Here is a 26279-nt window from a genome sequence, read left to right on the forward strand (position 1 = left end):
TAAATGGAACTAGTTGAAGTGTAACTGGGGTTTACGTAGAATCGCCAACACGTGAAGGTACTGCTGCCAAGCCACAGCCGGACTCAGCAGATAGGATCAGCACTCACCAAAACAAGAGTTCCTTTGAAACTCGAAGATGTGAGGCAATTTACCCAAGTCAGCATTCAACGAGCTCTAATCGTTTGCCTAGGAAAGGTATAAGAAGTACCAGTTTTGTTACACCCATATAACAAATTTGTCGGCGACTTACTCATACCAATTTGAGTATCATTATCTACGCTTCATGGTTGTAGTCGTCATCAATCGTGTAATATTACGTTATACTCTATTAATTAATAAACCGCACCCTGATCCATAACGCCAAAATCCCCAAGATACGGTATGCCACGAAACAGGTGACGATGCCGCCAAAGTAGCCGCCCAAGTTGATGTTCAACTTATAGTAGTCCAAGATCTCTTTACCCGTGTTCAAAGAACAGTGGGGGAGACCACAGTCGAACACCATGTCCTTAGGGAACCCCACTTTGGCACAGATGCCGACGGCATACTTCATCGGATTGATGTAGTTGACGGCTTTAAAGAAACCCGGCATGTACAACGACATCGTCCCCCCCATGAAGATGGCCAAAATCACCGAATTAAGAAGGATGTTGGTCGCCAACCCCATGTGACTGATGATGGCGTTGACAATCATCCCAAACAGTTCTCCGGTATTGATTGAAAGCGCCCCCATACAAAACATCAGGAAAAACATCCCGGCATTACGTGGAAGCCCCACCCCAAACACAATCAAAATCGAGAAGATGAATGCGGGGATCACTTCGGTGGGGAGCTCGTTGAGGAAGTATTGGATGGAGAACTCCGCCACCCCGTAGATGCCGTCGCGGTATTCCTGGAAAAACATCTCTCTTTCGGTGGGGAACACCGCAACGTTGTTGATAATGCCCACATAGTACAAGTTAAGCACTTCTTGAATGAGCCCCATCCGGTTCTCGAGCCCCCCGGGACCGGTACGGAGAGGAGCAAAGAACAATGTGTGCACCACCGTTAAAAAGAACGTCTGCCCCGCCCGCGACCACAAGATGTCCTTGTTACGGAAGATACAGATCCACTGCCGCTTAGTCACCGTCTTCCACGATACCGAGAACGGTACCTTTTTGTGAGCATAGGGAGCAAGATCGAACGTTGCCTCGGGAGTCGCTTTAATTGGCAGCTCAGGGTGAGGCTTTTCGGGCGCTGTCCACGCCGCCACAAGCTCCGACGCGGTCTCGGGAGAACTCTGTAACACATCCAAGAGAAAATCGGCATCCAGCACTTCCTGAGGCTTTTGGTGACCGTAGGTTTCGAAACGGGGTACGACATCGCTGGGAGGACCGTTGTAGACAACTCTACCGCCACGAGCAAGCAAAAGCAACGAGCCAAACGCATCAAACAACTTTTGCGACGGCTGGTGGATGGTCATGATGATGGTAGTGCCGTAGTTCAGGGCGAACCGATGCAAAAGCGCCACAATCAACGCCGAGGTGGTCGAGTCCAACCCAGAAGTAGGTTCATCCAAAAACAAGATTTTCGGTTTCAGCAAGAGCTGGACAGCAATCAGCACCCGGCGTTTTTCACCCCCGGAAATACCTTTAACGTAAGCACTACCAATCATGGTATCGGCGGCGTCAACAAGCCCCATATCCCGAATGATTTGCGCCACAATTGAAGGGATTTCGTCATGTTCTTCCACCGGTAATCTGAGCTTTGCTTGGTAGTAAAGAGTTTCCCGTACCGTCAATCTCAGTTGAAGTGCCAGGTCCTGTTGGGTAACATAAGCCGAGATCTGTTTCAATTGTGCCGGGGTCACTTGGGCTTCGGCGCCCGAAGCGTTGCGCAACACGATATCGCCTCTCAGCTTAAACGTCCAATTCTCATGAGGGAGACGTTTCGACAAGTAGTTAAGCATCGTCGTCTTGCCCCCACCAGAGGGACCCATGATGGCGTTGACGGTGGCCGCTTTAAACTCACAGGCAATGTTATCAAGCAAAGTAACGTTTTTACGACGCGTTTGTAACGTGACGTCGCTAACGTGGATACTCACCGGCAGCCACGATTCACCAAGGGTCAGCAGCTCCAGCTTAGTGGGAGACACGCCATCCTTATTTTTCTCCTTAGGCCGTTCGTCCTCGCCACCAAACTTATTCTTCTTCTGCTTCGCCATGGCAATGTCGTTCTTACGCAAATAGAACGCAGCGATCAGAATCAAGTGGAAGCCAAACCACCACACCACGAGAATACCGATAGGTTCGGCGATCCAGTTTTGCGGGAACCCAAGCACACTCAATTGGTAATTGCCCTCAAACTCAATACACCACTCAGGGTCGTCATAGGGACAGTCGCCCAGCCAGTCAGTGTACTGGTTCGAGGTAAGGGCGCCAAACGCGTACCAGAAGTAGGCACAGTACTTCAACCAGCGCACGTATACGGGCATGGTCTTGGAATTGACGAAGTAGCCACAGGCAGAGTTTTGCAACTGGTAGATGGCCCCGTAGACAAGCGAGGCGATGACGAAATCCGGCAGCACGGCGAAGATCAAGAGACCAGTGGCCATCCCCACCATGTTGATGAGGATACACACGGTAATGTAAATGCCAAAGTAATGACCGCCTCCACGCAAACCATACATGAAGTATGAGATCAGACCGAAAAGTACACCGATAGGAACATCCTCCAAGAAGAGCTTACCTAGCCGTCGTGATATAACGAAACCAGGGATCAGCACGTACCCTTCCAGATACTCTCGTAGGAAGAAAACCCCGTCGGTAGACCATAACCGTTCCACTTCAAAGTAAAGGGGACAGAAACCAACCACTTCAAGCATGACGTAGATCGACGATGTCCGTGTCCGGACCCCGGCCAAATCCAAACCGGGCTTATAGAACATCCACCCGGTGACTGCCCCTAAAAATGCCATCCCCAAATTAAGTGAAAGAAGCAGCAGTTTGTCCCGAACCGTTAACAACGCCGTACGTTTAGTGAGTACCACTAATTCTCTCCAGAACGAAATGGGGTAGTGTTTCTTGAAGAGTTTCAACAGGGTTTCGAGTGTCGGTGGGCTGTCTATCGGTTTGAGTTGCTGGTGTTGCTTCCACGCTCGCGAAAGCTCCTGAATCCGATGCTCACTGGCTTCCTCTCGCTCCTTTGTCAGGGTATCTTTAACACTCAAATTGATGATAAAGTCCATGTGGGTGATGTCTCTCCCCTTCAGCGAGTGTCCTAGCAGCTCAAAGTAAGGCACCAGGTCGGCCAACAGACCGAAGTAGACAAGACGACCCCCTTTAGATAAAAGACAGAGCTTATCAAACATGACACTGATTTCGGGACGAGGCTGGTGGATCGAAAGCACCACGGTAAGACCAATCTCAGGACTGGCAAGCTTCTTCAACGTTTGCACAAGTTTCAACGAAGACAGGGTATCGAGCCCCGTAGTCGGTTCGTCCAAGAACAAGATCCGGGGTCTTGAAAGCAACTGGATGGCTACCAGTACCCGCCGTTGTTCCCCACCCGATAAGAATGTGCGGTGACTGCCAAAGGTGGCGATGACGGTGTCGCGCTTGTGTTCGAGTTCCAACACTTTGAGCAATTCATTAATCAACTCGAGCTTGGCCCCTTCTGAAACACTGGGAGGCATCCGCAAGTCCGACTGGGTCTTAAGCGTCTCAAACACCGTGAGCCCAGGTAAAAATGAGTCTGTTTGTTGCATATAACTGTAGTTGATGACATCGGTATCCGCCTTGTCGTAAAGGATCAGCCCCAGGAACTTGAGCTTTTTGTCGGTGACATTAGTCCGCTGGCACAACACGTTCAACAATGTGGTCTTCCCCAGCCCGGAACCCCCCATGATTGCGAGAAGCTCGCCGGAGTTGAGGTCGAATGAGACATCGTTGATGATGGCCAGACTGTTCGCTTCCACGGTGAGGTTCCGCACCGAAATGCCGATGCGGTTTTCCTCCTCGACTTTAAGGATGTGACTAGCCATGGACAAATCCCGACAGCACGGGGGATGGGGATATGTTTTTATAGATGGTAAGCAAACCTGCTCTTGGGAAAAGCGCAATTAGTTTTTGGTACCGTGATTTTTTGCGCGGGAAAAGTAATACGTTAGATTGCCTAGTGGCAATTGCCGAAACCTCAAATAGTCAAAAAAAAAATAAAAGAGGTACGTCGTAAACATAGAAACTTGCCATAAACGCTGAAGAATACTTTGGTCATACTTACGGGACAGTGATCTTTTCAAACCTCGTCGTCTATATAGTGGTTCTTCTAAGCGCTTATAGTGGTAATTTCTGTCCCACATTATGATTGCATATAAATTTGCGCTTTTGCCGCATATCTAGGTATCCCTGTATCTGATGAGCGAAAGGTCCAGATCCACGGCCTAGTCAGCTTCAGCAATTTTAAGCTTAAAGTGGGGTACAAAAGAACCGCATTGAAAACGATGTGTCGTAAAATAAAATGCGTTACACAGGCATTGCCTACCCCCCCTCGCTAACGATCTATACGAGGGACCCCCCAAGAAATTTTCGCGACGATAAGAGAAAAAAAAAATGTCCGCGGCTCTCAAGCGCTGTATCAGTTGAGCGCTTGGCCATCGATGAGTAATGTCCTGCATCTGGGGTCGGTTAAGCGCAAATTGTGCAAACGGCCAATAATAAATTGGTTTGGGGCGCAAATACCTCCATATATCTACGAAATCGTAGTGGTTACAATAGACCAGCCACGTACAATTTTCCCAAAGTGTCCCCCCCTAGATCGGGTTGTGCGTATTAACGGAGAAATATGTACGAATGACACGCATGTGTATTTATGGTTTCGCCTTGTTGGTGTGATCAGCCAAAGCTTGTAGGAAGTCTTGTTCCACAGTTCCTGCCTCACCGTGTTCGTCCTTCATTTGCTGCATACGATCAAGCTTTTGCTCAAACAACTTTGTAGCCAACGACATTTTCACCCACGGGATCACCAACTTCAACGGGAGCATATCCATCTGTTCCAGCTTGAGCCCTCTGATTTCCTTGACGGCTTCATCCAAATTGTCATAGTGCCACATCACGGGGAAGTCCTCAATCCCCACCTTCAAAGGCATCTCAATATGGTGGTTAGGGTGTAACGTATTGTACTTGTTGATTTTGAGGTTGGCAATAAACATCATGGCTTTAATGAAATCAGCATCGACGACGTCATCAAGATTGGCCAGGTGATAGTGGTCAAGCGGTTTCACGCCAAACACATTCTGTTGAAGCTCTTTTAATGTGGCGTTTTCCTCATCAATGGTATCGGGCTTGCTGTGTAAGTACAGCTGTTTGACAGTGTCAATAACTGATTGGACCCTGTCCCGCGAAAGCTCTTGGCCGCCAATGACGACTTTGCGGTTGGGGATTGGCGACGTCAAATCATCCACGGTGAGCACTGGCGATGCCTCGATGGCGGCGGGATCAAAGTATTTTGTGTACACCAGCGTCTGGTACTGGTCTAGAAGCTGCTGGCGAATCTGCGCCGGTGTGGGCGCCACCTTTGCTCCAGTTGTGGCGTTGCGGTAGGCCTGGCGTAATATCAGCTGAAACCTAGTGGGGTTGTGCATCAGGCGAGATTATCGGCGTGCGCCGCACTCATGTTTCCGACTCGCACCATCGACCCCATCCCACCACAGTACCGATGACGTCATTGATTTGCCTCCCTCCTCGTTTGCTTCTCTATTGTGGTACCGAAAGGATACGCCTCACCCCACCACTGTGGCGCGGGGCACATTGTCCCGAATGGGTATAAAGACCGAGCTGAAAGTTCTATTTCCGCTCCACCACTATTTCATTAGTTTGACTCTAGTTTACAATGGGTGTTAACGTCGCTGTCTTTGGTATCAATGGTCTCTTGGGAGGCCCCGTGCTTGAAGCACTCACCACGACCCCTTTCGGGTCCAAGGTGGCCCTGGTTAAAGCGATCACTCGGTCCCAACCAAAGGAGAAGTGGGACAAGGTCGACTACATTGTCGCCGATATCACCAAGGCTGATGACCAAAAGAAAGTTGTCGATGCCATCAAAGGTGTCGACGTCATCATTGGCCTCAATGCCCCCGACGCCAGTGTCTACTCGGGTCTTGAAGCCATTATTCCTCAAGTGAAGCCTAAGTTGTACGTGCCGTCGCAATTCGGTGCCGAGCTCGCTGGAGCGCAAAAGGTGTTGCCGGGCTTCCTTCAACCTAAGGTTGATCACTCGAACAAGGTTCGTAAGGATGGCATTAAGGTGGTGGACGTGTCGACTGGGTTGTTCATCGTCCCTGGTTCGTTCGCGTACGAATTTGTGCCCCAATTCGGCATTAACGCCGAGGACGCCACAGTCACCCAACGCGGCGATGCCAACACGCCCATCTCCGTGTCGGCGCTTGAAGACGTCGGTAAAGTCGTCGCCTCGATCGCTACCACCGCCGACTACTCCAAGCTCCCTGACTCGCTTCGTGTGCGCAGTGACCAAGTCACTTTTGCCGAAGTACAAGAGACTTGGTCCAACAACCACGGCAAGAAACTTAATGTGGTGAAGCAATTGAGCCTTGACGAAGCCCGCGAGGAAGCTGCCGACATCTGGGGTAAGGGTTTCGACCCCTCCAAGTTTGGTTACTACCTCCAAGCGATCGCGTCGCAAGGCTCCGGTAAGGGTCTCGTGTTCGAATCGGTCGACAACGACCTCGTCAACCCCGGTACTTGGGAATGGACCAAGTACAAGCGCAACACTAACTAAGTATTCCATTGATGATGTCTCGTAACAGAATTGTAGATCATGCGTTCCCAAATGATAATTCCATCGACAAAGTGCATTTTCCGAGAATGTCGTATTTGAACTCAGAAATGAATACCTGTTTCCACTACCAAAATACAAAATTTTCATTTCAATTTCAAAGTGTCTATGCTTACCTCATTTTTCATAGCGTTGCTACAGTCTCGCTTTGACTTCCTTTAGCATAGTGGCCTTTTTTCGTGAGACACGCGTTCGCGTAAATACCAGATACCGTGTCCCTCCTTACAGGTGAGAACCAGGTCCGTAAGTTAGACCAATAGCTTTAACATAGACAACTTTCTTGAACCCTTTTGATCAACGTTGTTCTATCAGATACCACGACGTAGCTCTTTTCTTCGCTTTTGAGAGTCAATTCCTTCAAGCCGATCTCGGGGTCAATCGTTCTTCCTGCACAATATGCGCTTTACGTGTTATTTTTCTTACAATCGACTTTTCACACCCAACCCTTCTTCAACCACATTCGTCATGGCCAAACCCAAGTCGAGCGGTCGCAAGACCAGGGCTTCCAAAGAGGACAACTGGAACGAAGACCAGTGTGTTGCTCCTGAGTTTGGCAAGGGCCCCTACCGGCCGTACATTGTGCTGACGCCTGAGTTCGAGATCCAGGCGAAGCGTACCCTCCACCGGTCGGAGTACCTGCTCATCCTCGTGTTGATGTTGGTCGCCTTCTACGTCAGAATGTACGGATTGACCAAGCCCGACTCGGTGGTGTTTGACGAAGTCCATTTCGGTGGCTTCGCCCGCAAGTACATTTTGGGCGAGTACTTCATGGATGTCCACCCGCCGTTGGCGAAGATGTTGTTCGCTGGTGTCGGCGCCTTGGGCGGGTTCAAGGGTAACTTCAGCTTTGCCAAGATCGGTGACGTCTACCCGAAGGACGTCCCCTACGTGTTGATGCGTCAATTCCCCGCCGTTCTCGGGATTGCCGTGTGTTTGTTTTGCTACCTCACCTTGAGACAATCCGGGGTGCGTCCTCTTATCGCCTTTTTCACCACTTTCTTGCTCATCATTGACAATGCTCAAGTGGCGATCTCACGTTACATCTTGTTGGACTCGCCGTTGATTTTCTTCATCGCCGCCGCCGCCTACGCGTTCAAGCGGTTTGAAATCCAAAAGCCCTTCACTTCCAGATGGGTGAGATCGTTGTTTGCCACTGCCATTGCGTTGGGGCTTGCTGTCCTGTCAAAGTGGGTGGGTCTTTTCACCATTGCCTGGGTGGGCGTGTTGTGCGCCGTGCAAATGTGGGTCATCGTTGGTGACTTGCAAGTCAAACCTGCCACCGTTGTCAAGCACACCTTGTGGAGAGGTATTGTTCTTTTGGGGGTGCCCTTGGCGATGTACTACTTCTTCTTCGCCGCCCACTTCTCGGTGTTGGTGAAGCATGGCGACGGTGCTCTGAACATGGCTCCTACTTTCCGTGCCACTTTGAGAAACAACAAGCTCCCCACGGACATCATGCCCGAAGTCGGTTATGGTTCGGTGATCACTCTCAGACACGTTAAGACCGCCGGCGGCTACCTTCACTCCCACCAACACCCTTACCCTGGTGGTTCCAAGCAACAACAAATCACCTTGTACCCCCACATCGATGAAAACAACAACTGGAGAATTGAACCTTACAACGCCCTGCTGTGGGACAACTCCACGTTTGTGCCTTTGACCTCGGGTACCAAGATCAGACTTAAGCACACCAAGACTGGTCGCAGATTGCACTCGCACGACCACAAACCCCCCGTGCTGGAAAGAGACTGGCAAAAGGAAGTGTCGTGTTACGGTTTCGAAGGTTTCGGTGGTGACGCCAACGACGATTGGATCGTCGAAATTGTTGAACACAAGTCCAAGACTCCCGAAGGTAAGGAACGCGTCAGAGCTACCGAATCGGTCATTCGTCTCAAGCACGCCATGCTGGGCCACTACCTCTTCTCGTCGGCCGTTAAGCTTCCCGAGTGGGGTTTCGGTCAACAAGAAGTCCTGGCCGCCTCGCAAGGGTCTCGTCCTTTGCTCGACTGGATCATTGAAACCAACACTAACGAGTTCTCCAACCTGACCGAAGTCGTCAACTACAAGAAGATGACCTTGTGGGAGAAGTTTGCTCACTCGCACGCCCGTATGTGGAGCATCAACCAAAACTTGAAGGACCACCACCCTTGGCAATCTAATGCTATTGACTGGCCTACTTTGCCTCGTGGTATCAACTACTGGGTCAAGGACAAGCGTCAAGTGTACTTGATTGGTAACGCTCCCATTTGGTACGCCGTTACTGCCACTATTGCTGTGTTCGCCTTGTACGCCGCTATCAACGGATTAAGATGGCAATTTGGTGCCAATGTGGCTGAAGACAAGCACGTGTTCACCTTCCTTTACCAGTCGTTCACTTATGTGCTTGGATGGGCGTTGCACTACTTCCCATTCTTCATTATGGGTCGTCAATTGTTCTTGCACCACTACCTCCCAGCCTACTACTTCGGGCTTTTGGCGTTGGGGCAATTCTTCGAATTCGTCTATGGCTACTTTGGCGAGAACCGCCCCAACTTCCAACGGGCGTTCATTGTGTTCTTGACTGCCTTCTCGATTGTCTCCTCCATTTTCTACTGGCAATACCTGCCGTTCACCTACGGCCTTCCTCAGTTGAAGTCTCAGTGTGAAGCTAAGAAGTTCTTGAACTGGGACTTTGACTGTAACGCTATGGCTCCGTCGTGGGAAGAGTTCGAGAAGTACGAACTGCAGAGACAAAACCCTAAGGCTGAAGAAAGCAAGGTGAAGCCTCCCAACCAAGGCGAATTTGACCTGAACCAAGTGGTCCAGGCGAAGAAGGAAGCCGGCGACAATGCCAAGGTTTCCCCCCAAAAGGCTGAAGCTAAGGACGCCGTCGTCGAAGAAGAACCCCAATTGGTTCCTGAATTTGAAGAACCGGGTACCGACAAAGCTGATGACTCGCCTGCGGCTGAGGTTGAAGCTGAAATCGTCGAGATTGAAGAAGTGGATGATTCGAAGGCCAAGCCCGCCGAATTGCCCTGATTAAATTTCTGTAAATTACATACGAGATCGAACGTTATTGATAATTATTGAGTCTTCTTCGCTAGTTGAGCCTGGACATCGGGCCACACGTTTTCATTAATGTCCCAGATCATCCAGTTGTACCAACCACACCACACTGGAATAATTGTGATCAAGTGCCACAAGGCATGTGCATCAATGAGGTCGTAGAAAATCGGCGAGAAGTCGAACACTTCAAATAATATGCCAAAAGCCACAATCGCTGCTAGGAGCCCCGGGTAGATTGAGTATAATTTTGCCAGGTATGTGTAGAAACTTCCCAAGATCGTCGGTCGATCTCCCAAATATTTAAGATGATTTTTGCTGGGTTTCTTGTCGACTTGCTCCTTTTCATAGTATTCAGAGTAGATTTGGTACAAGAGAAGAATCAACAACACATTCTGAATGATGCCCACAGCAATGTTGGCTTGCATGTTGTAGGTGTAGGACCAATCGGTTTCCAAGCGATGTATATGATTAGCATAGGCAGCAACACAGACCCCCAACCATATCCAGCGACCGAGACGGTTTTGCGGACGGTAAAGGCGCCAGAAGCGAGCACCAATGGCATGAGCCAGCGACAACACGGTGAGACCGGCAAAGTAGTAATCGAGTTTCTCTGTTTGTTCAGTGTCTCGAATGTGGAAAATGGTGGAGAAAGCCCATGCTGCCATCGATACTAATGCTACCCCCATGACGTCACAGTAATAGATCCACGGAGTCGGGTACTTTTTGATGGCGTTAATGATTTGGTAGAGCCCGAGGAATTGGACAATGAAATTACCCACGGAGAATACCACCAGAGCAAGTTCTTGACACCCGAACACTCTCAAGAAGGGCCACTTGCCGTGGAATTGCAACACTTCAAGATTTTCCGCCCTGCGTTCGGCGGTGATGATCCGCTGGCACTCGTAGTCACAATTGGCTTCACAATCCCACCCAAGCAACTGGAGATAGCGAGGTAGCGGCTCTTCGGTGAAGCTCCAGTGCGCTGTATAAGGCCATTCGGGATGGTCGTCACGGTAGTCGTAATGAGCACACGCCATGTGCCAGCACTGGCCCTTGCAAAAATCCATTTCGTCGAGATTGTCGCCGGCACTGGCTTCCACCGACACCATCGCCACAAGCGAGAGCACCAACGCTATCGGCCACCGCATACTTGGATATAAGCAAACCGTATCTCCCGCAGCTTGATTCAGGCAAATTCTGCACGCGCGCCCCACTGGCAGCTAGTGCTCCGAAAACGTTTTTCTGCTATGGCAGATTGACACAATCGTGGCGCAAGCTACTGTAGATTCCTAAAATTTTTGATTAGGTGAGGAATTAAAAACTAAACGAAATAAATAATGATACATATATCAGAAACAACTTCTAGCACTTGTGCCCGTAAAGCAATTCGTAATTGGGGTAATTGAAAGGAAGATCGGTCGGCCCACTCACTCCTTCGTGGCCGGGACTGATGGTGGTGAACTCTGACGGCACGAACCCCTGTTGGAACTCAGTGAGACCCAGCATGTCGCCGTTCAAATCGGTGATAAAGTCCAAATCGTCGAGGAATTCCCAATTGAGATCGGCCAGGTTCGAGGGCAGTGACTGAGACTTGCTCGGCCGAGTGCGAGCTAAACTGATGTGTTCCGCCATGTAAGGCATGATTTCCACGTACCGCTCAGCGGTCTTGAAAGTCTTGCCGTAGCGATTGAGCACTTGCATTGACTTTTTCATCCCATCACTGATTTCTTGCTCGAGTTGCGAGTCCATTCGTTTTGAAAGTAATTGCGTTCCCAATATGAGACCAGCCCAAAACACCACATTTGTGGGAACATTAGTCTCATTGAACTTGTTGGCACCCTGAGTAACATTGTTGAAGTAGTAGATGAGATCAATCGTCAATAACGCCGCCTTGTACGCTGCTTCCTGAAACTGGCAGGCAAGCTTATTCGATTCCTGGCCGCTTAATTCCGAGATAAGTTCGTGGATGAAAAATGGTCTCGCCAAAATCATCACAGCATACAATTGGAACATGTGCATGATCAATGCCACGTGGGAGTACTCTGGAAGTTGTGGTTGCTTCATCAAATGCTTAATCTCAAATCTTTCGTCCAAGTTGAGCGCCCAGTGCTTGAGCTCAAGAGCTAGCAGTCGGGTACGGTTCAAATCAATCGATGCTCCCAGGTAATAGTTATCAACCGTTTGGGAGATAATGATCATAAGTCTCACAAGTTCAAGCTGCAGCAGTTCTGATATCAGCTTGGCTTTAACTTTTCTGGCACGAATCAACGGAAGTTCGTCCCAATCCCGATCGGCGATAGCATATGGCCGCCCCAAAATTGACCCGAGCACGCGGTCGGCAATGTAAAGAGACCGGAACACCCGATTGCGGTGAGCTACCTCAAGGGGACTGAAGTAGGTTTCAGCAATAAACAGTCGGTGAAGCCCAAGAGCTTCCGCATGGCGAATGGCCGCGTTCAAGTAGATCCACAGCGTCAGCTTCTTGCAAAGCGCCAGGTAGTAGAAATGGGCCAAGAAGTTGAGTCGAATTAACCAGAAGTCATCAAAGTCTTGGTATTCCTGCCATAACTTTACACCGGTGCGGAAGAGATCCGCCAGCTTTGGCAGCTCTGTCTTGCCTTGTTCAAAGTCCATAAAAAGCGATCCGAGACCTGCCACAACATAGAGAGTGATCTTTTCGTAGGTAAAGTGGTACGGGTTAGCGTACACGGATTCAGCCAATTCGTCAACGAGGTAATTATCATCAAAAATGTAGTAAATGTCGTTAACGTTAATGTTGAAGTACTCGACGTACTTCTTAAAGTCGTCACGGTCGGGTAAAGGAACCTTAAACTCGATATTGAAGTAAGGTTTATCAAGCACAGGACACGCCTTCAAGGCATCGGTATAGACGGAGTTGCCGAAGAAGTGACAAAAGATGTTTCTCGAGTCATACAAAAACGACAACGGACACGTCTCGGAGATGTACCGATAAGTTCCTGCCGAATCGGCTAACCAAATGGCACACTTACCTTGTTGGTTGGTGATGGTGAGATCCTCTTTATCTTCAGCCTTAACTTCATCTTCTTCGTCGAAAGTGAGCAAAGGTTGTAGCAGTTTAGGGATCAGCTCTTTATTCAGTGGTTGGTCTGCTTGACCGGGGGCAGAAGTGTTACCCAGAGCCGGTGTCAGGGCATTCAGCACGCCAGAAAACGGCAGATCGCCCTGTGGAGAGTTCAGCTGTGATTGGTGTTGCGGCGACGGGAATCCGCCGGAAGTTGAGGTGCCGTGGCTATAGTCGGTAGACCTACCATTTGAAGATACCAGAGCAGGGTCGTGGGCTAACGTGGGGATCAGCGGCGGTACGGTGGGGGCCGACAACGGCGACACCCCCATCGCGCCGATGAAGGCGGAGGTGCCGGGGCTGACGCCGGCGGGTGGCTGCGGCGGCGGCGGCACTCCTGCCGGTATCCCTGTGGCAGCAGCTGGTGGAGGCACTGCTTCCGCCTCCGATTTGAACCGTTTGCGGTCGACCCGCTCGCCCTTGAGCGTCCGGCGGTCGACCATCAGATACACGCAGGGCAAGCCCTTTTTCGTACACCGGTCACACATCTGGAGGCCGTTACACTTGTGCTTAGCCTTACGGCACCGGTCACACGCCAGCAGGACCTTCTGCCGCTTGTCTGGGGGCAAGCGCCGCACCCGTTTCTTGGGGCCACTCGTGATATGGCCGCTGAGGTTTGGCAAGGTCAGCATGTTGGGGGGGATGTTCATGAGCGGCGCTGGGGGCAACGAGCCGCCGATGGGAGCAGCACCCATGTTGTGGTGTTCCATGATGGAGGCGCTGGCAGTGGTCAACTAGGGTAGTATTGTCGAGAAGAAAAAACGGCGAGCTGCCAATGTCGGGAAGTCGAGCACAAACGACAAAAAGCCGGGTAGTGCAAAAGGTGAAAGATCCTAGAGTGGACCGCTCATGCACAGGGCCTACTTCTAACTTGCATGACGTGGGGTGGAGGCAACCAGATGACATGAAAAAGTGCTGGGTGTGGGGGGGGCGAAGGAGAGAGATGCGTAGACGACAGGAGGTGGGAGCGGTGGTGCCAGGCTTAGGACGGTGAACTAGACGAGAGCTATCATTATTTTGTGGTTCGCTGTCGCAGGCAGCATGACATAATCATATCCCTACGTGACTGGGAGACATTGCTTTCTCTCAGTACTGGCTGATCCCAGCCTGTGGCTACCCTAACGGAAAGAAAAAAAAAAAAAAAAAAAGAAGNAAAAAAAAAAAAGAATGCACGGTGGCGCTTATCTGCAAGACGGTAACCCTTGGCAGGTCAACGCTGCCCGTCGTAAGCCACGAGGGGCGGAACCCCGAGCAAAAGACAGTGCTCGAGCTGCTCTTGCCGACATTTTGGCGACACTGGAGACACCGCGAGATAAACGGCAACAGCGCCATGCCGTCGATCGCGCTCCTAAACACATACGCCAGTGGCTTTGATCATTAATGCCAAGGTGGCGAAGCTAGCAGTCCTTATAACCCATTTGCCGCACTGCTTTCTTTCCACATGTGGCGAAGGGGACCAAAAAAAAAAAAAAAAGCCACCTTGGGACAGCTGTGGGGGTAGGAAATTTTTTCCTCGAGGGAAGCACCCTTAGTCAGGGCGGGGTGAGACATGTCGCTGCAGTCTCGACCTTATTTTGTGGCTCAGTAATTATGCTACCTCGACTGCATCGAAGCCAGGCGCATTTCTCCTTCCGTAGAAGGCGATGCTCTTATCGGGGACACACAGCAACCTCACGTTTGCCTCCCCCCCTAGCGAGAGATTCCACACGCAGACACGGCATGGGTGGCTTGGATGAGACAACCGATGTCGGGCATATCGGGATCTTCCTTGGTGGCTTCACCGCATATATAATTCGAGGTTTGCCGCCACTGTGAATGGTTACCCCCCACATAGAGTAAGCAATTCCGTTTCTGATAGGGCTGTCTAAGACATCACCCCCCTCGATAGCGGGGTACTTACTATTCACGTGGCTTTAGTGTCGGCAACCGGAAGTTGATTTAGCGATTCTCATCTTTGGTAGTGTGAGACGATTTTTATTTGGAGTCGAGTGATCGTCGGCAAAATTACCCGATTAGGCGGAAGCGCCCGATCCACCGCTCACCTCAAATCGGTTAACCCCATCGTTATATATCTTTCACCTCTTCACAGGTACCCTCCTTACAATTGCCTATTCATCATGACAACACAAACAACGGTCGCGACATCGGTTGACAATGTCAGCGACGTCCACGCCGCTACCACCAGAGGCTACAACATCACTCAACGAGGGTCTCAGAACATCTCCATGGGGGGGCAGCACCCGTACCAGCTCCCCAAATTCACTGACATGAAGGAGAAACGCAAGTGGATGTTGCAACACATGGCGGGAGCGTTCAGAGTATTCGCTCGTAAAGGCTACACCGAAGGCACCGCCGGCCACATCCTGATCCGCGACCCTGTTGACCCCACCACGTTCTGGATTAATCCGTTGGGCAAGCACTTTGGCCTCATGAAGGCGCTGGACATGGTCCACGTTGACGAGGACGGCAACATCTTGCCTGACGGCAACCAATGCGCCATCAACGCCGCCGGGTTTGCCATCCACTCGGCGCTTCACCGGGCTCGACCCGATGTCGATGCTGCCTGCCACACCCACTCTGTCCACGGCAAGGCATTCCTGGCGCTTGGCCAGGAGCTTGCCATGATCAACCAGGACGTGTGTACTTTCTACAAGTCGCATGCGTTGTATAACGACTTTGGTGGGGTGGCGCTTGAAGCCAAAGAAGGTGAGGCGATCGCTGAAGCTGTTGGCCAAGGCAAGGGAGCGATTTTGCGTAATCACGGATTGATCACTGTGGGTAAAACCGTCGACGAAGCCGCTTACTTGTTTACGCTTATGGAACGCTCGTGTGAAACTCAATTGTTGGCGCAGGCCGCCCTCAAACCGGGACAGGAGTTGTGGTTGTGTGGCGACGAAGAGGCTGCTTATACCGAGCACGAGTCGGGCGATCCCGAGACGTTGTATACTGAGTTCCAACCGGACTACGAGATGGAATTGGAATTAAACCCTAGCTTCTTAAAATAAGGGTAAACCTTTTTCACCAGAAAATGTACATGTGATTAAATAGTTTCTTAAAATGTATATGTGGGTTACAAAGGCATCATGATTTCGTCGTACAACAATCGCTTCAAGTCTTTGATATCCAACTCGTCCTTTTTCTTGTCGAAGTCAAAGAAATTGTCGGGGATGGGCTCGCTCACGGGCTCATCGTCGGGGTCGTGATATAGTTTGAGGTAAGGGTGTTTCAATGCGTCGTCGACGGTGATCCGCTTGGCGGGGTTGAAAATGAGCAACTTCTCCAATAAGTCGATGGCCAACGGGTTGATTTCGTCGGCGTTGGGGAATAACAGCTGGAAGGGTACTTTCTTAAAGAAAGGTAACGAGCGTATGTATTCTCGCGCCCGCTTCAGCTTGATATTGTAGTAGTCTTCCATATTCGGGGTGCCTAGCTTTTCCAAGATCAACCATAATTGGTTATGGTAGTCTCTACCAGGGAAAAGCGGCCGTCCCGATAACATTTCCGCTAATATACACCCGACGGACCACACGTCGATGGCGGTGGTATATTCCTGGAATGTCAACATGATTTCCGGGGCCCGGTACCACCGGGTGGCGACGTACTCGGTCATGAAGCCGAAGTTATCCTCCAGCAGGGCGATGCTCCGGGCCAAGCCGAAATCGCACACTTTGAGGTCGCAATTCAGATTTAGTAATAGGTTTGACGGTTTAAGGTCTCGGTGCAACACGTTGGCGGAGTGCATCGCCTTTAACGCTCGCAACGTCTGGTAGATGAAGTATTGGATGTGGTCGTCAGTGAGCCGCTGAGTACGGATCACCCGGTGCAAGTCGGTTTCCATCAATTCCTGGATGAGGTAGATCTCATTAAACGCCTCGTACAGCACCGGGCGCTGGATGGCCAAGATGGAGATAATGTTTTCGTGGTTAAAGTGTTTCAACAATTTGAGCTCGCGTAATGTTCTCAAACACAACATCAGGCGCTCGAAGGGCTCGATCTTCTTGATGGCGACCTTTTGGTTCAGCGGCAAGTGGATCGCCGAACACACGATGCCGTAGGCACCTTCGCCGACGATTTCGAGCACCTGGTAGTGGTCGGAGACATTGAACGAGACCTGCCGCGGCTGAGACTCCAAGTTGATATCGTCGTTCATAGGCGGGAACACGTTGAAGGGACACGCCACCACTTATGTTTGGGGAAAAACTAGATGCAGAATGCGAGGGGAATCAGGAGTAGCGAGGGTGGCGGCGAGGTTTATATGGGTCGCCAACCGAATAATGACGCAGCGCCGCGGTCGGGTGGGATGATGTCGGTTTCACGGTACCCTCAGCGGTGGTGGTGACCGCGTATTTTTCGGATTTAGTACCCCCACCGGCTCGCCAAAGCTTGGCCCACCCACCCTAAAGGCAATTTTTCAGTGGGTCGCGCCGGCCCTCGGCGCAGTACGTACCAACCTGAAACAATGTGCGCGTGCGCGCGCGCGTGGTGGTGGGGAGATGTTGCTGTGTGGTGGGTTGGCAGCAAGTGATGAGATGGTCTCTACGTCAGACAGATAACAACTACCAAAAATTTTCGCTGATTTCCTTTATAATTATACAATACTGAGGGGATGAGCCGTAATTCATTAAAATGTTCCGCGAAACACCACCCCGCCTGGGGGTGGGCCCTCTCCACCGTTGGGGGGAGAAGATTTCCCCCCCACATCGACGAGGAGGTTGAGAAAAGGGGGAAGGGCGTAGTGGGACCTATTTACGCTTTCTTCTTTCTGCCAAACAACCCCCGCTTCTTCTTCTTACCGCCATCGTTCTTCAAGCTCAGCGCCGAGTAGTTCTCGGTCTGGTAAATCGGCTGGGCGAACGCGGCGCCAGGGCGAGCGAAGTCCAGCGGGGCCGGCGCCTGGGCCAGCTCGCTCAAGTTCTGGTGGTGGAAGTCTTCGTGGAACCCCCAGCCGAGACGGTGGGTCTCCAACTGGTCGCGGTAGCTGAGATCACCGGTGATGGCGTACTCAAACCCCCGGATAGTGTCCAAGGGCCGCTCGTTACGCGACCGCGTCGGGTTGCTCATATCTTTCTGCTGAATGGGGTTGCCAAAGATATCCTTGAGCTCGTTCGACGCCTGCGAGAGGTACGACGGGCGTCTGGCGGCGGCGCCTTCAGGGTCCTCCTGGTTGGCCCGCGCGTTGAAAGCTGCCTGCTCGAACGGTTGCGCCTCGTTCACCGCCGACAAAATGGGGTCGTGGACGTTTTCGTTGCGGATCTTATCGCCCAGCCCCATCTTGACGTCGATCTGGTTGATGTTGGTGGGGGGGCCCGAGAGGCCTTTAGACTTGCTTCTGAAAATCGCCATGCCGCCGGATCAAGTGGTGGCTGCCGGGGGTTTTCTTATGTTTATAAAGTTTTTTTCTCTCACCCCCTTCCTCGATGTATGATTGCAGGGTACGTCAATTGATCGGGGCACGCAATAGCTACCTAAAAATTTAGCGCCATGTGAGAAGAGTCAACTTTAAACCAAGAGGCGGTGTAACTTGAGATCCACTCGAACCATGACAAATTTATATTGAAAAAAAACGGGTTTAGGCCGCGGCAAACGCGTCTACACGTATATAGACACGGGCCTTGGCCTTCGCTACCGCCACTAAAACCTCAGTCAGGGTTCCTGCGCGATAGCACCCCCGCTTGTGCAGGGAAACAACAAACACCTTACGAGATGCCGGCGTCTGTTGATCCCACACCCTGCCTGGCGCCGGGGATACGTCGCGCTTGATCTAACCGGCGGTGGGAGCAGGGGGGAGCCGTCGACAAGGCGCAAAATCTCGTTAACACTACGCGTAGGCAGGGCCACCATAAACGACGGGTACGAGTTCTACCATTGCGAAAAAGAAACACGGTAACCACTGGTAGTCGTGTATGCTAGTATGTATCTATTAATATCCGAGAAACGTGAGACAACCAACGTCAACAAGTATTGACGTTGATAGGAGAGAAATGGGGAACAATATGAGTTTTAGGCGTCGTCAGCGGGCGCCAGTTTTTCGTTGGCGTTGGCGATGGCGGCGCTGTCGGTGGTGGCGGTGTCGCTAGGGGATGTGGGCGAAGCAGTAGCAGCAGCCGCAGGCGGTTCGGGGCCTTGGCTCGCCGAGTCCCCGGGCTTCCTCTTGCCCCGTTTCCGACGTTGCGGTTTCTTATCGTCGTCTCCCTGATTTGTAGGCGGCTTTACCGTGTGCTTTTTCTTTACACTGAGCGGGTTGGGCTCCTTGACTTTTCTCCGTTTGCGCTGCGGTTCCGCACTCGCGTCGTCGGCGTCGGCGCCGGTGCGGTTTAACCCCGTCGTAAGCTTGGCGCTCTCGATCTGGTCGCGGTGAGTCTCCAGCGCCTTAGAAATCATCTCCATCACCATCACCCCGGGGTTCATATAGATCAACGGCACCCCCGGGATCTTGCGTAGCTGCTTGCGAAGCCGCTCCGATTGAGTGGCAACGACATAGCGGTGCTTGTTCTCGCCGTCAATATTGGTCACCAGCTCGATGCACCGGTCGGCGTCGATGGCGGGCTTGTGGTTGCACCGTCGGCGCTCGAACTTCTTGCCGAGGGCGATGAGCTTCTCGTCGTTGGTCTTGTAGAGCTGCTCCATGCAGCACTGGGTGATCATGGGCTTGATCTCGCCCTGGACGGTGGAGCTGAGCCCCTTGAGGATGTTGTACTTGATGTTGTAGCAGTGGATGACGATGTCGGCGTCGACAAGCGTCTGGAACGGCGCCTTGAATTTAAACGAGTGGACGTACACCGCCATCTGCTTCTTATAGGCCTTGGCTCGCTTCAACCTCATCTTGGTAAGGCTACGGTGACTGACGTTAGCGGGGTCTGGGGTGTTGTTGCGATGAGCTGAGGTTGGGGGTCCAGCGCGCGATCGCCGCTTTTCGCATCCCCCGAGCCCCACCACGCCAATGAAGACATTAAGCCGGATCAAAATGCCTCACAATGAGATTTATGAATTAAACAAACACTTTGTGAACCTCTAAGATAATTGCATGTGTTTCAGCCCATATTCTTTTTTTTTTTTTCCAAAACAATCAATCCCTGACCATTGTTATGATATGTACTAATAGATTCCATATTGTACCAACTACTAATTCCACGCTCCTAAGCCTCGGCGTGCCTCGCCGTTGGTCGTTGGCCCAAAAGTGAGATTAGAACGTGCGCTCGCCTGCGATTCGACGGTTGAGCCGCTAGCCGCCATGAACAAAAGCTTCCGACCCACGGACGTTGCCGCCAAACCACTCACCAAACAAACGCCTCTTTCCCCGTTGGCACGGCTACGATGCAAACTTACGTATGCTTGCCATCCCCTGTTTACCCCACATAGCGATCTAAAATCCTTACACTTGCTGTTGGGTGTCGGCGGGCGGTGGAGGGGCATTGCTGTTTTCCCAGCATTCCTCGCTGGCGCCACCTCCCATCACTTATCTCTCCTATTTTTGTGTGACTTTTTCTTGGTGTGCATACAGCCAGTGAGTACCCGGCGGGAATTACATACCCCATACTGCCACCACCCCTTTCTGTCCCCTCGTCTCCATCACCCTTCCCCTTTTCGGCTGAGCCCCTAGTTGCCGGCACCGTCCGCTTCGATGCTTAGCAAACTGCCGTTGTCGTTGTTTGACATCACCCTCAACTCGACACACGGCGACGTCGTCGTCGTCTACGGCAACGACCACGAGTGCGATCTCGTCGCCGTCTCGGGCACGGTCAAGCTCGCGGTCACCGGCGACCAGTTGGTGGTGAAACGGCTCCGCCTCTGGCTCACGGGCGAGCTCAACATCGACTACCCGAAACCGGTGTCGGAAATGGTCACCGATCAGGTGCAAGACCGCTTTTGTGTGCTACGGGTCGAGTGGGGGAACTTGTTGAACGAGTCCCGGGGCGAGATCCAGTTTGGCAATTACGGCGGCGACACCCACGTCAAGTACAGCCGGGTGGAGGCGATGATCAAGCGCCAATTGGCCCACGAAGCGCAGCCACCGCGCCCGCTGGGTCCGGTGCGCCAACTACTGCTGTCGCCGGTGGGGTGTGATGGCACCCCGTTCCAGCAGGCGCAGGCGTCGCAGTACGTGTTGAAAAAGGGCAACTACCTGATCCCGTTCAAGTGTACTTTACCCACACTGTTTGCCGAAACTGTGGATGGCGTTCCCTATGGCGGGATCCATCATAAGCTTGTGTGCGGCATTGAGCGGCCAGGCATCCTTGAACGGCCCATATACCGCAGTCGTCCCGTGCGGCTAGTGCGGGCGATCCATCCGCATCTGATGCACTTGATCGACGCCATCGATGTTGACAATAATTGGCCGGGAAAGATCTCTTATAATGTTAAGCTTCAGTCGCGAGGCGTACCCATTGGCGGACGGATCCCGATTGAGTGGGTGTTTATCCCGGTGACGAAGACCGTCGACCTCCACATGATTAAAGCCCATATCGTCCAACAATCGCAAATCCATGTTAAGCCTCATACTTTACTCAGCCAGACGCTGGAGAAGATCGTGGCTAAGCAACACATTAATTATACTCGCGTGGCCAACGGCGATATCCCTGTCGACTACGAGACTCAGCCCAGCAACGGGCGCGGCGAGCCGTTCCGGGTGACCCTGGTATTTGAAGTGCCGAGCAACATTGGCGAGTTAAACCCGTCGTGCGACGTGGCGCGAGGCCTAATCAGAGTGAGACACCGGCTTGTGCTTCAGATCATCTTAAAGAACCAAGAGGGCCATCTCAGTGAGCTCCGCGCCAACCTCCCGATCTGGGTATACATTCTGCCCAATTTCCCCGTTACCGGGCCGGTGTTCCACATTAATGAAATGAACAAGTGGAGACCCGAACGCACGCGCCACGACGACGTCATCTTCCGGCGCCGCAGCCCGCTGGCAGAGGTGGCGCCCACCGACATCGACGACCGTCGCTTCCTGCCACCGCCAGTGTACCACAAGCACTACGAAGACCAGCCGTGCCACGACCCGTCGATCCTGCCTAATGAACCCACCATCAGCGGCTATTTCGATATCCCTATCCCGACACGCACCGGCGGCAAGACGCCTAATGAGGTGCCTACCTACCTCGAAGCCATCGGCACCGACGCCGAGGTGTTGATGGTGGACCCAGCGCCGGTTTACGAGGGCACGGTGGCGTCAGCGCTGCCGACACCGCCGGAAGCGCACCCCATCCGCACCCCATCACCGGTGGCCCCGGTGGCGGTGCCGGCGGCGTCGCCGAAACCGTTGGCGAAACTGATCATGCACAACTTACTAAAGCCGTCTCAACCCAAGCGGTAATATGAGTCCCATATTGATGTTACACGACATAACCTTTAATTTAAGAATTGGCACCCACCGCGTCGTTTTCGGCGTTTGATTTGCGCTATGCGCCATGACGTAGAAGTAAACACCCCCATCAAGCAGCCGCGCGATACTCTGCGTCAGCCTGCGCTACAACACCGTGGCCTCTTTCTCGGCAATCTATGCTCTGTTGCCACTAGCAATAGTGCTTTGGTCAGGTTGTGGCTAAGTTAGTGATATCTCCCCCAGATCTACCATCACCTGTTTTTATTTTTTCTCGAGGCGGGTAGGGCCTCCTTTTCCCCCCTACACCCCCTTCGCGAACATATCCCCGTATCTCTGGCTAGTTTCCCGATTCGTACGGACCCTGCTTTGTCCCTAAAGCTAGCCCACGTTCAGCTGTTAGTGATGTCGCGGAAAGTGTCGTGCCACTGATTAATAAATTCCTGAAGACAACAATCCCGAAAATCGCCGCGAACCCCCCTGTGTCCATTTTTGTCTGTAGTCCTCGGCGCACACCTCACACAAACCCTTTTGATATTTGTGTTTATTTGCGGTAACCGGTTTTCGCACTACGCACCCACTTTCCTAACCCTACCACTAAGACACCCACCACACTCCCCCCACCCACTGAGCCCGCCATGGATCCCCCGCGCAAACGCCTGGCTAGGGACTACCAGTTCGGTACCCGCATCGGCGAGGGCCTGTACTCGACGGTGTACCTGGCGGTGGACATCCACTCCAAGAAGACCTACGCCGTCAAGATCTTGTCTAAACGACACATCGTCAAGGAGGACAAGATCAAGTACGTCAACATCGAGAAAACCACGTTGCACCGGTTGGGCCAGCAGCACCCCGGTATCGTCCAGTTGTTCTACACGTTCCAGGACGAAAACTCGTTGTTTTTCGTGCTTGACTTTGCCGAGTACGGCGAGCTCTTGCTGATGATCCGCAAGCTTGGCCTGTTGCTGGAGCCCCTCGCCAAGTTCTACATTTGCCAAATTGTTGACGCTGTTAAATTTATCCATTCTAAAGGTGTTATCCACCGCGATTTGAAGCCAGAGAATATTCTTGTTGGTCACGACTTCAACCTCAAAATCACAGACTTCGGTGCGGCCAAGTTATTGGAACTGGAAGCACAAGACGACAGTGACCACGTGAATTACGATCTGATCGAAGGCACCCCACCTAAACAGGATGAATCTAACCGTCGTGGCTCGTTTGTCGGCACCGCCGAGTACGTCGCCCCCGAGCTCCTCAAATACAACGAGTGCGGGTTTGAGCTGGACGTGTGGGCGATCGGATGCATTCTCTACCAATTCTTCTGTGGCACGCCTGCGTTCAAGGCGGAAACCGAATACCTCACCTTTGAGAAGATCATCTCGGGTAAGTTTACTTATACCACCCAATTGCCTCCTGACGTCACTTTCCTCATAGACCATATCCTCGTGGAAGACATCAACTATCGCTACACTATCGAACAAATTCAACTGGCACAGTGGTTCCTGGACGTGAAATGGGAACCTAACTACATCTGGGGGCGCAAGGTGCCGAGGTTCGAACTGTATAACAGTCCCTCGGGTCAGCCGTACGTGCCCACCATCAAGACCGGCCGTAACGTCAACAAGCTGAATCTGTACCACACCTTGCACAGTCAGATAAAACAAAGCGACATCTACGTTCCCCTGGTGGGTTCACAAAAGAAGTGGCAACAGCAGTCACGTGGCGGCTACCTCAAGATTCCTCCCAGTCAACAGCCAGGAGCACTGCCCATGCAGCAGACATCGCCTGCCGGAGGGCCGACACCGCCCCCGACTCCGCCACAACAACAACAACCACAGCCGGCGGCAGCAGCGCGCGCTATGGCGACAGCAGCACAGCCACGTCCTGTGAGTCAGGTGATGCCCCCCGCCAGTCAAGCGTTTGGGGCGATGGCAGCTGCCGCTAGCGCTAACGGGTCGCGTTACTATGGGGCTGGTCCCGGAGGCCTGGTGCCTCAACCGATGGCGAGATCTCCCGCAGCGAAGCCCCGAGCCGGGGGCATGCCCATGCCTCAAATGGGAGTACCGCATGCCCACGGACCTAAACCAATGGCTCCACAATGGCAAGGACAATTAGCACCTTCTGCTCCGATTAACGACCAACTCAAACCTCAGCCGATGCAATATCAACGACAAGGCCCTTATGCTCAGCACGGTACCACTAACTTTGCTGCTGCCGCCGCCGCCGCTCGAGGCCAAGCAAATGTGGCCAACTCTCAGGCAACTCAAGCAAATCAGCCAACCCAGCCAACGCAGCAGGTCCAGCAAGTCCAGCCAGTGCAGCAGGTCCAGCCAACGCATACTTCCCAACCACAGCAAGTGCCGCAACCAACTAAACAACAAAACAAGTCCATGTCGACCACGCCCACAGAAAACCCTACAACTCCCAAAACCGCAGCACCCACAACAATGAAACCGACCACCTCTGCAACCACTGCTGCTGCTGCTGCTGCTGCTACGCCTCGCAATGGTTCAGCAAAGCCGTCGTCTCCACCACCCACCACCATTCGATACGCGGAAATTGTGCTGCTTCTTGACCCCGAGGAAAAGATCCTCAAGCTCGACACCATTTTCAAGTCTCATCTTAGAAACCTGGTGATTCATCGTGATGTCAACATTGAGCTTGACGATGTGTCAATTGAACAACTCGTTAACAAGCACGACAAACTTTTGGCACAAGAGCAGGTGCTGGTGGTGGCAGTGATCACCAATAAGGCGCGGGTGTTCTTCATTGACTCCCAATTGAACGTTATGCTTGTCGACCTCAAAGCCAACTACGGTGCCGACTACTCAATGTATGACTACGATTTCGAATACGTTGAGGACGATCCTGATCTGAGGGGTGAAGGGTACCTTATCCTCGAGTTGATCAAGGAAGGAGGCGACTTGGTGTTCCTACAACGCAACACCGTCGCCAACCAAATGCTGCAACTTCAATTGCAACCGAATAAGGTGCAAGTTGTCGATGGGACCAATGTGGTGAAGCGCGGGGCGTCGAAGCTGTGGATTGAAAGTTTGCTCACGGCGAAAGACCTTGTGGCCCAGGAGATCAAGTCCCCGACCATTCCTCAACAGCCGCAACGGACCCCTACGCCGCCTTCAACGGTAACATCGCCACCCTCCGCGAGCTTGGGCCAACGGGTAAAGCGACTGGTGCTTCCCAAGCAACGGACACCATCACCTCAGACGAAGCCAGCACCTAAGTCCAATCCTTTCAAGCCAAAATCGGTAGCGGCGTCGGCGGCCCTGTCGTCGTCAAAGAAGGCCCGTCCTCCTCAATCGAGAACCGCGTCGTCGCTGGCAGCATCGATGGCTTTCGCTGCTGCCGCTGCCGCCCATAAATAAATTGCATAGCATTAATGTCATTAGCCACTATATACAGATAAAGCGTAGGCGCAATCTCGCACCACCGAAGATTACCGTTGGTAGTCGTAAAAGCCACATTTACGTTCAAACACCTTGATCGTCTGTTCCTCGACAATCTTCTCCACTCCTTGTTCAGTGTGGACCCACAGCTTGATGGCGTCGCAGGTGGCAAACTGGGCTTCCATGTCGTTGATCACTTTCTTCATCGCGTAAGGGTCCTTTTTGAGGTCCTCGTTGCTGATGGTGACTTCGGGGAACTTGACCGTCTCCTCTGCCGTCTTTCGAAGCTTGGCTTCGTAGTTGGCACAGTAGTCGATCAACTGGCGCCGGTTCTGCCACTCCGCTCGGACGGTGGTGTTGAAGTAAGCGAGACAATCGGGGGAGTCGTTGATGTTGGCAGCAATGTTGTCGTCCAACTGGTGGCGCAGGAGAGCTAGGAAGTGCCGGATACGTGTCAGGTCTACACAGTTAGCATCGGTGGCAAGATTTTGTGGAGACGGCGGCGTCATTCTTTCAGTGGGAATCGCAGCGCGAACTCCGGTCATCAGTGGCAATGTGTATGGTGAGACCAACCATGCCC

The 26279-nt window shown here is 52.3% G+C and overlaps 12 protein-coding genes across 12 annotated transcripts; 5 read left to right on the top strand and 7 right to left on the bottom strand. All coding sequences in view use genetic code 12, as the record gives it.

Annotated features, from left to right (window-relative positions):
- Positions 1-328: 328 nt before the first annotated feature.
- ROA1 (Roa1p) lies at positions 329-4021 on the bottom strand (the record flags this gene model as incomplete). Its single annotated transcript, XM_034157417.1, has 1 exon — positions 329-4021. The coding sequence occupies one exon, from the start codon at positions 4019-4021 to the stop codon at positions 329-331; it is 3693 nt and encodes a 1230-aa protein (XP_034010614.1).
- An 825-nt stretch (positions 4022-4846) lies between these two features.
- On the bottom strand, positions 4847-5620 carry DIURU_004534 (uncharacterized protein; the record flags this gene model as incomplete). The annotated part of the gene is made up of 1 exon (XM_034157418.1): positions 4847-5620. One exon carries the CDS (start codon positions 5618-5620, stop codon positions 4847-4849), a length of 774 nt encoding a protein of 257 aa, XP_034010615.1.
- A 248-nt stretch (positions 5621-5868) lies between these two features.
- DIURU_004535 (uncharacterized protein) lies at positions 5869-6771 on the top strand (the record flags this gene model as incomplete). The annotated part of the gene is made up of 1 exon (XM_034157419.1): positions 5869-6771. One exon carries the CDS (start codon positions 5869-5871, stop codon positions 6769-6771), a length of 903 nt encoding a protein of 300 aa, XP_034010616.1.
- Positions 6772-7293: 522 nt separating this feature from the next.
- PMT1 (dolichyl-phosphate-mannose-protein mannosyltransferase) lies at positions 7294-9846 on the top strand (the record flags this gene model as incomplete). Its single annotated transcript, XM_034157420.1, has 1 exon — positions 7294-9846. The coding sequence occupies one exon, from the start codon at positions 7294-7296 to the stop codon at positions 9844-9846; it is 2553 nt and encodes an 850-aa protein (XP_034010617.1).
- A 44-nt stretch (positions 9847-9890) lies between these two features.
- DIURU_004537 (uncharacterized protein) lies at positions 9891-11021 on the bottom strand (the record flags this gene model as incomplete). The annotated part of the gene is made up of 1 exon (XM_034157421.1): positions 9891-11021. One exon carries the CDS (start codon positions 11019-11021, stop codon positions 9891-9893), a length of 1131 nt encoding a protein of 376 aa, XP_034010618.1.
- A 214-nt stretch (positions 11022-11235) lies between these two features.
- Positions 11236-13686, bottom strand: FGR27 (Fgr27p; the record flags this gene model as incomplete). Its single annotated transcript, XM_034157422.1, has 1 exon — positions 11236-13686. One exon carries the CDS (start codon positions 13684-13686, stop codon positions 11236-11238), a length of 2451 nt encoding a protein of 816 aa, XP_034010619.1.
- A 1407-nt stretch (positions 13687-15093) lies between these two features.
- DIURU_004539 (uncharacterized protein) lies at positions 15094-15981 on the top strand (the record flags this gene model as incomplete). The annotated part of the gene is made up of 1 exon (XM_034157423.1): positions 15094-15981. One exon carries the CDS (start codon positions 15094-15096, stop codon positions 15979-15981), a length of 888 nt encoding a protein of 295 aa, XP_034010620.1.
- A 65-nt stretch (positions 15982-16046) lies between these two features.
- DIURU_004540 (uncharacterized protein) lies at positions 16047-18319 on the bottom strand (the record flags this gene model as incomplete). The annotated part of the gene is made up of 2 exons (XM_034157425.1): positions 16047-17158; positions 17770-18319. The coding sequence occupies 2 exons, from the start codon at positions 18317-18319 to the stop codon at positions 16047-16049; spliced, it is 1662 nt and encodes a 553-aa protein (XP_034010621.1).
- A 657-nt stretch (positions 18320-18976) lies between these two features.
- On the bottom strand, positions 18977-19798 carry DIURU_004541 (rRNA-binding ribosome biosynthesis protein; the record flags this gene model as incomplete). Its single annotated transcript, XM_034157426.1, has 1 exon — positions 18977-19798. The coding sequence occupies one exon, from the start codon at positions 19796-19798 to the stop codon at positions 18977-18979; it is 822 nt and encodes a 273-aa protein (XP_034010622.1).
- A 799-nt stretch (positions 19799-20597) lies between these two features.
- On the top strand, positions 20598-22289 carry DIURU_004542 (uncharacterized protein; the record flags this gene model as incomplete). The annotated part of the gene is made up of 1 exon (XM_034157427.1): positions 20598-22289. One exon carries the CDS (start codon positions 20598-20600, stop codon positions 22287-22289), a length of 1692 nt encoding a protein of 563 aa, XP_034010623.1.
- A 644-nt stretch (positions 22290-22933) lies between these two features.
- PKH3 (protein kinase) lies at positions 22934-25678 on the top strand (the record flags this gene model as incomplete). The annotated part of the gene is made up of 1 exon (XM_034157428.1): positions 22934-25678. The coding sequence occupies one exon, from the start codon at positions 22934-22936 to the stop codon at positions 25676-25678; it is 2745 nt and encodes a 914-aa protein (XP_034010624.1).
- A 71-nt stretch (positions 25679-25749) lies between these two features.
- Positions 25750-26244, bottom strand: DIURU_004544 (uncharacterized protein; the record flags this gene model as incomplete). The annotated part of the gene is made up of 1 exon (XM_034157429.1): positions 25750-26244. The coding sequence occupies one exon, from the start codon at positions 26242-26244 to the stop codon at positions 25750-25752; it is 495 nt and encodes a 164-aa protein (XP_034010625.1).
- Positions 26245-26279: the final 35 nt, after the last annotated feature.

This window comes from Diutina rugosa (genome assembly GCF_008704595.1).
Source record: "Diutina rugosa strain CBS 613 chromosome Unknown scaffold29_size158811, whole genome shotgun sequence".
In the NCBI taxonomy this organism is placed as follows: domain Eukaryota; kingdom Fungi; phylum Ascomycota; class Pichiomycetes; order Serinales; family Debaryomycetaceae; genus Diutina; species Diutina rugosa.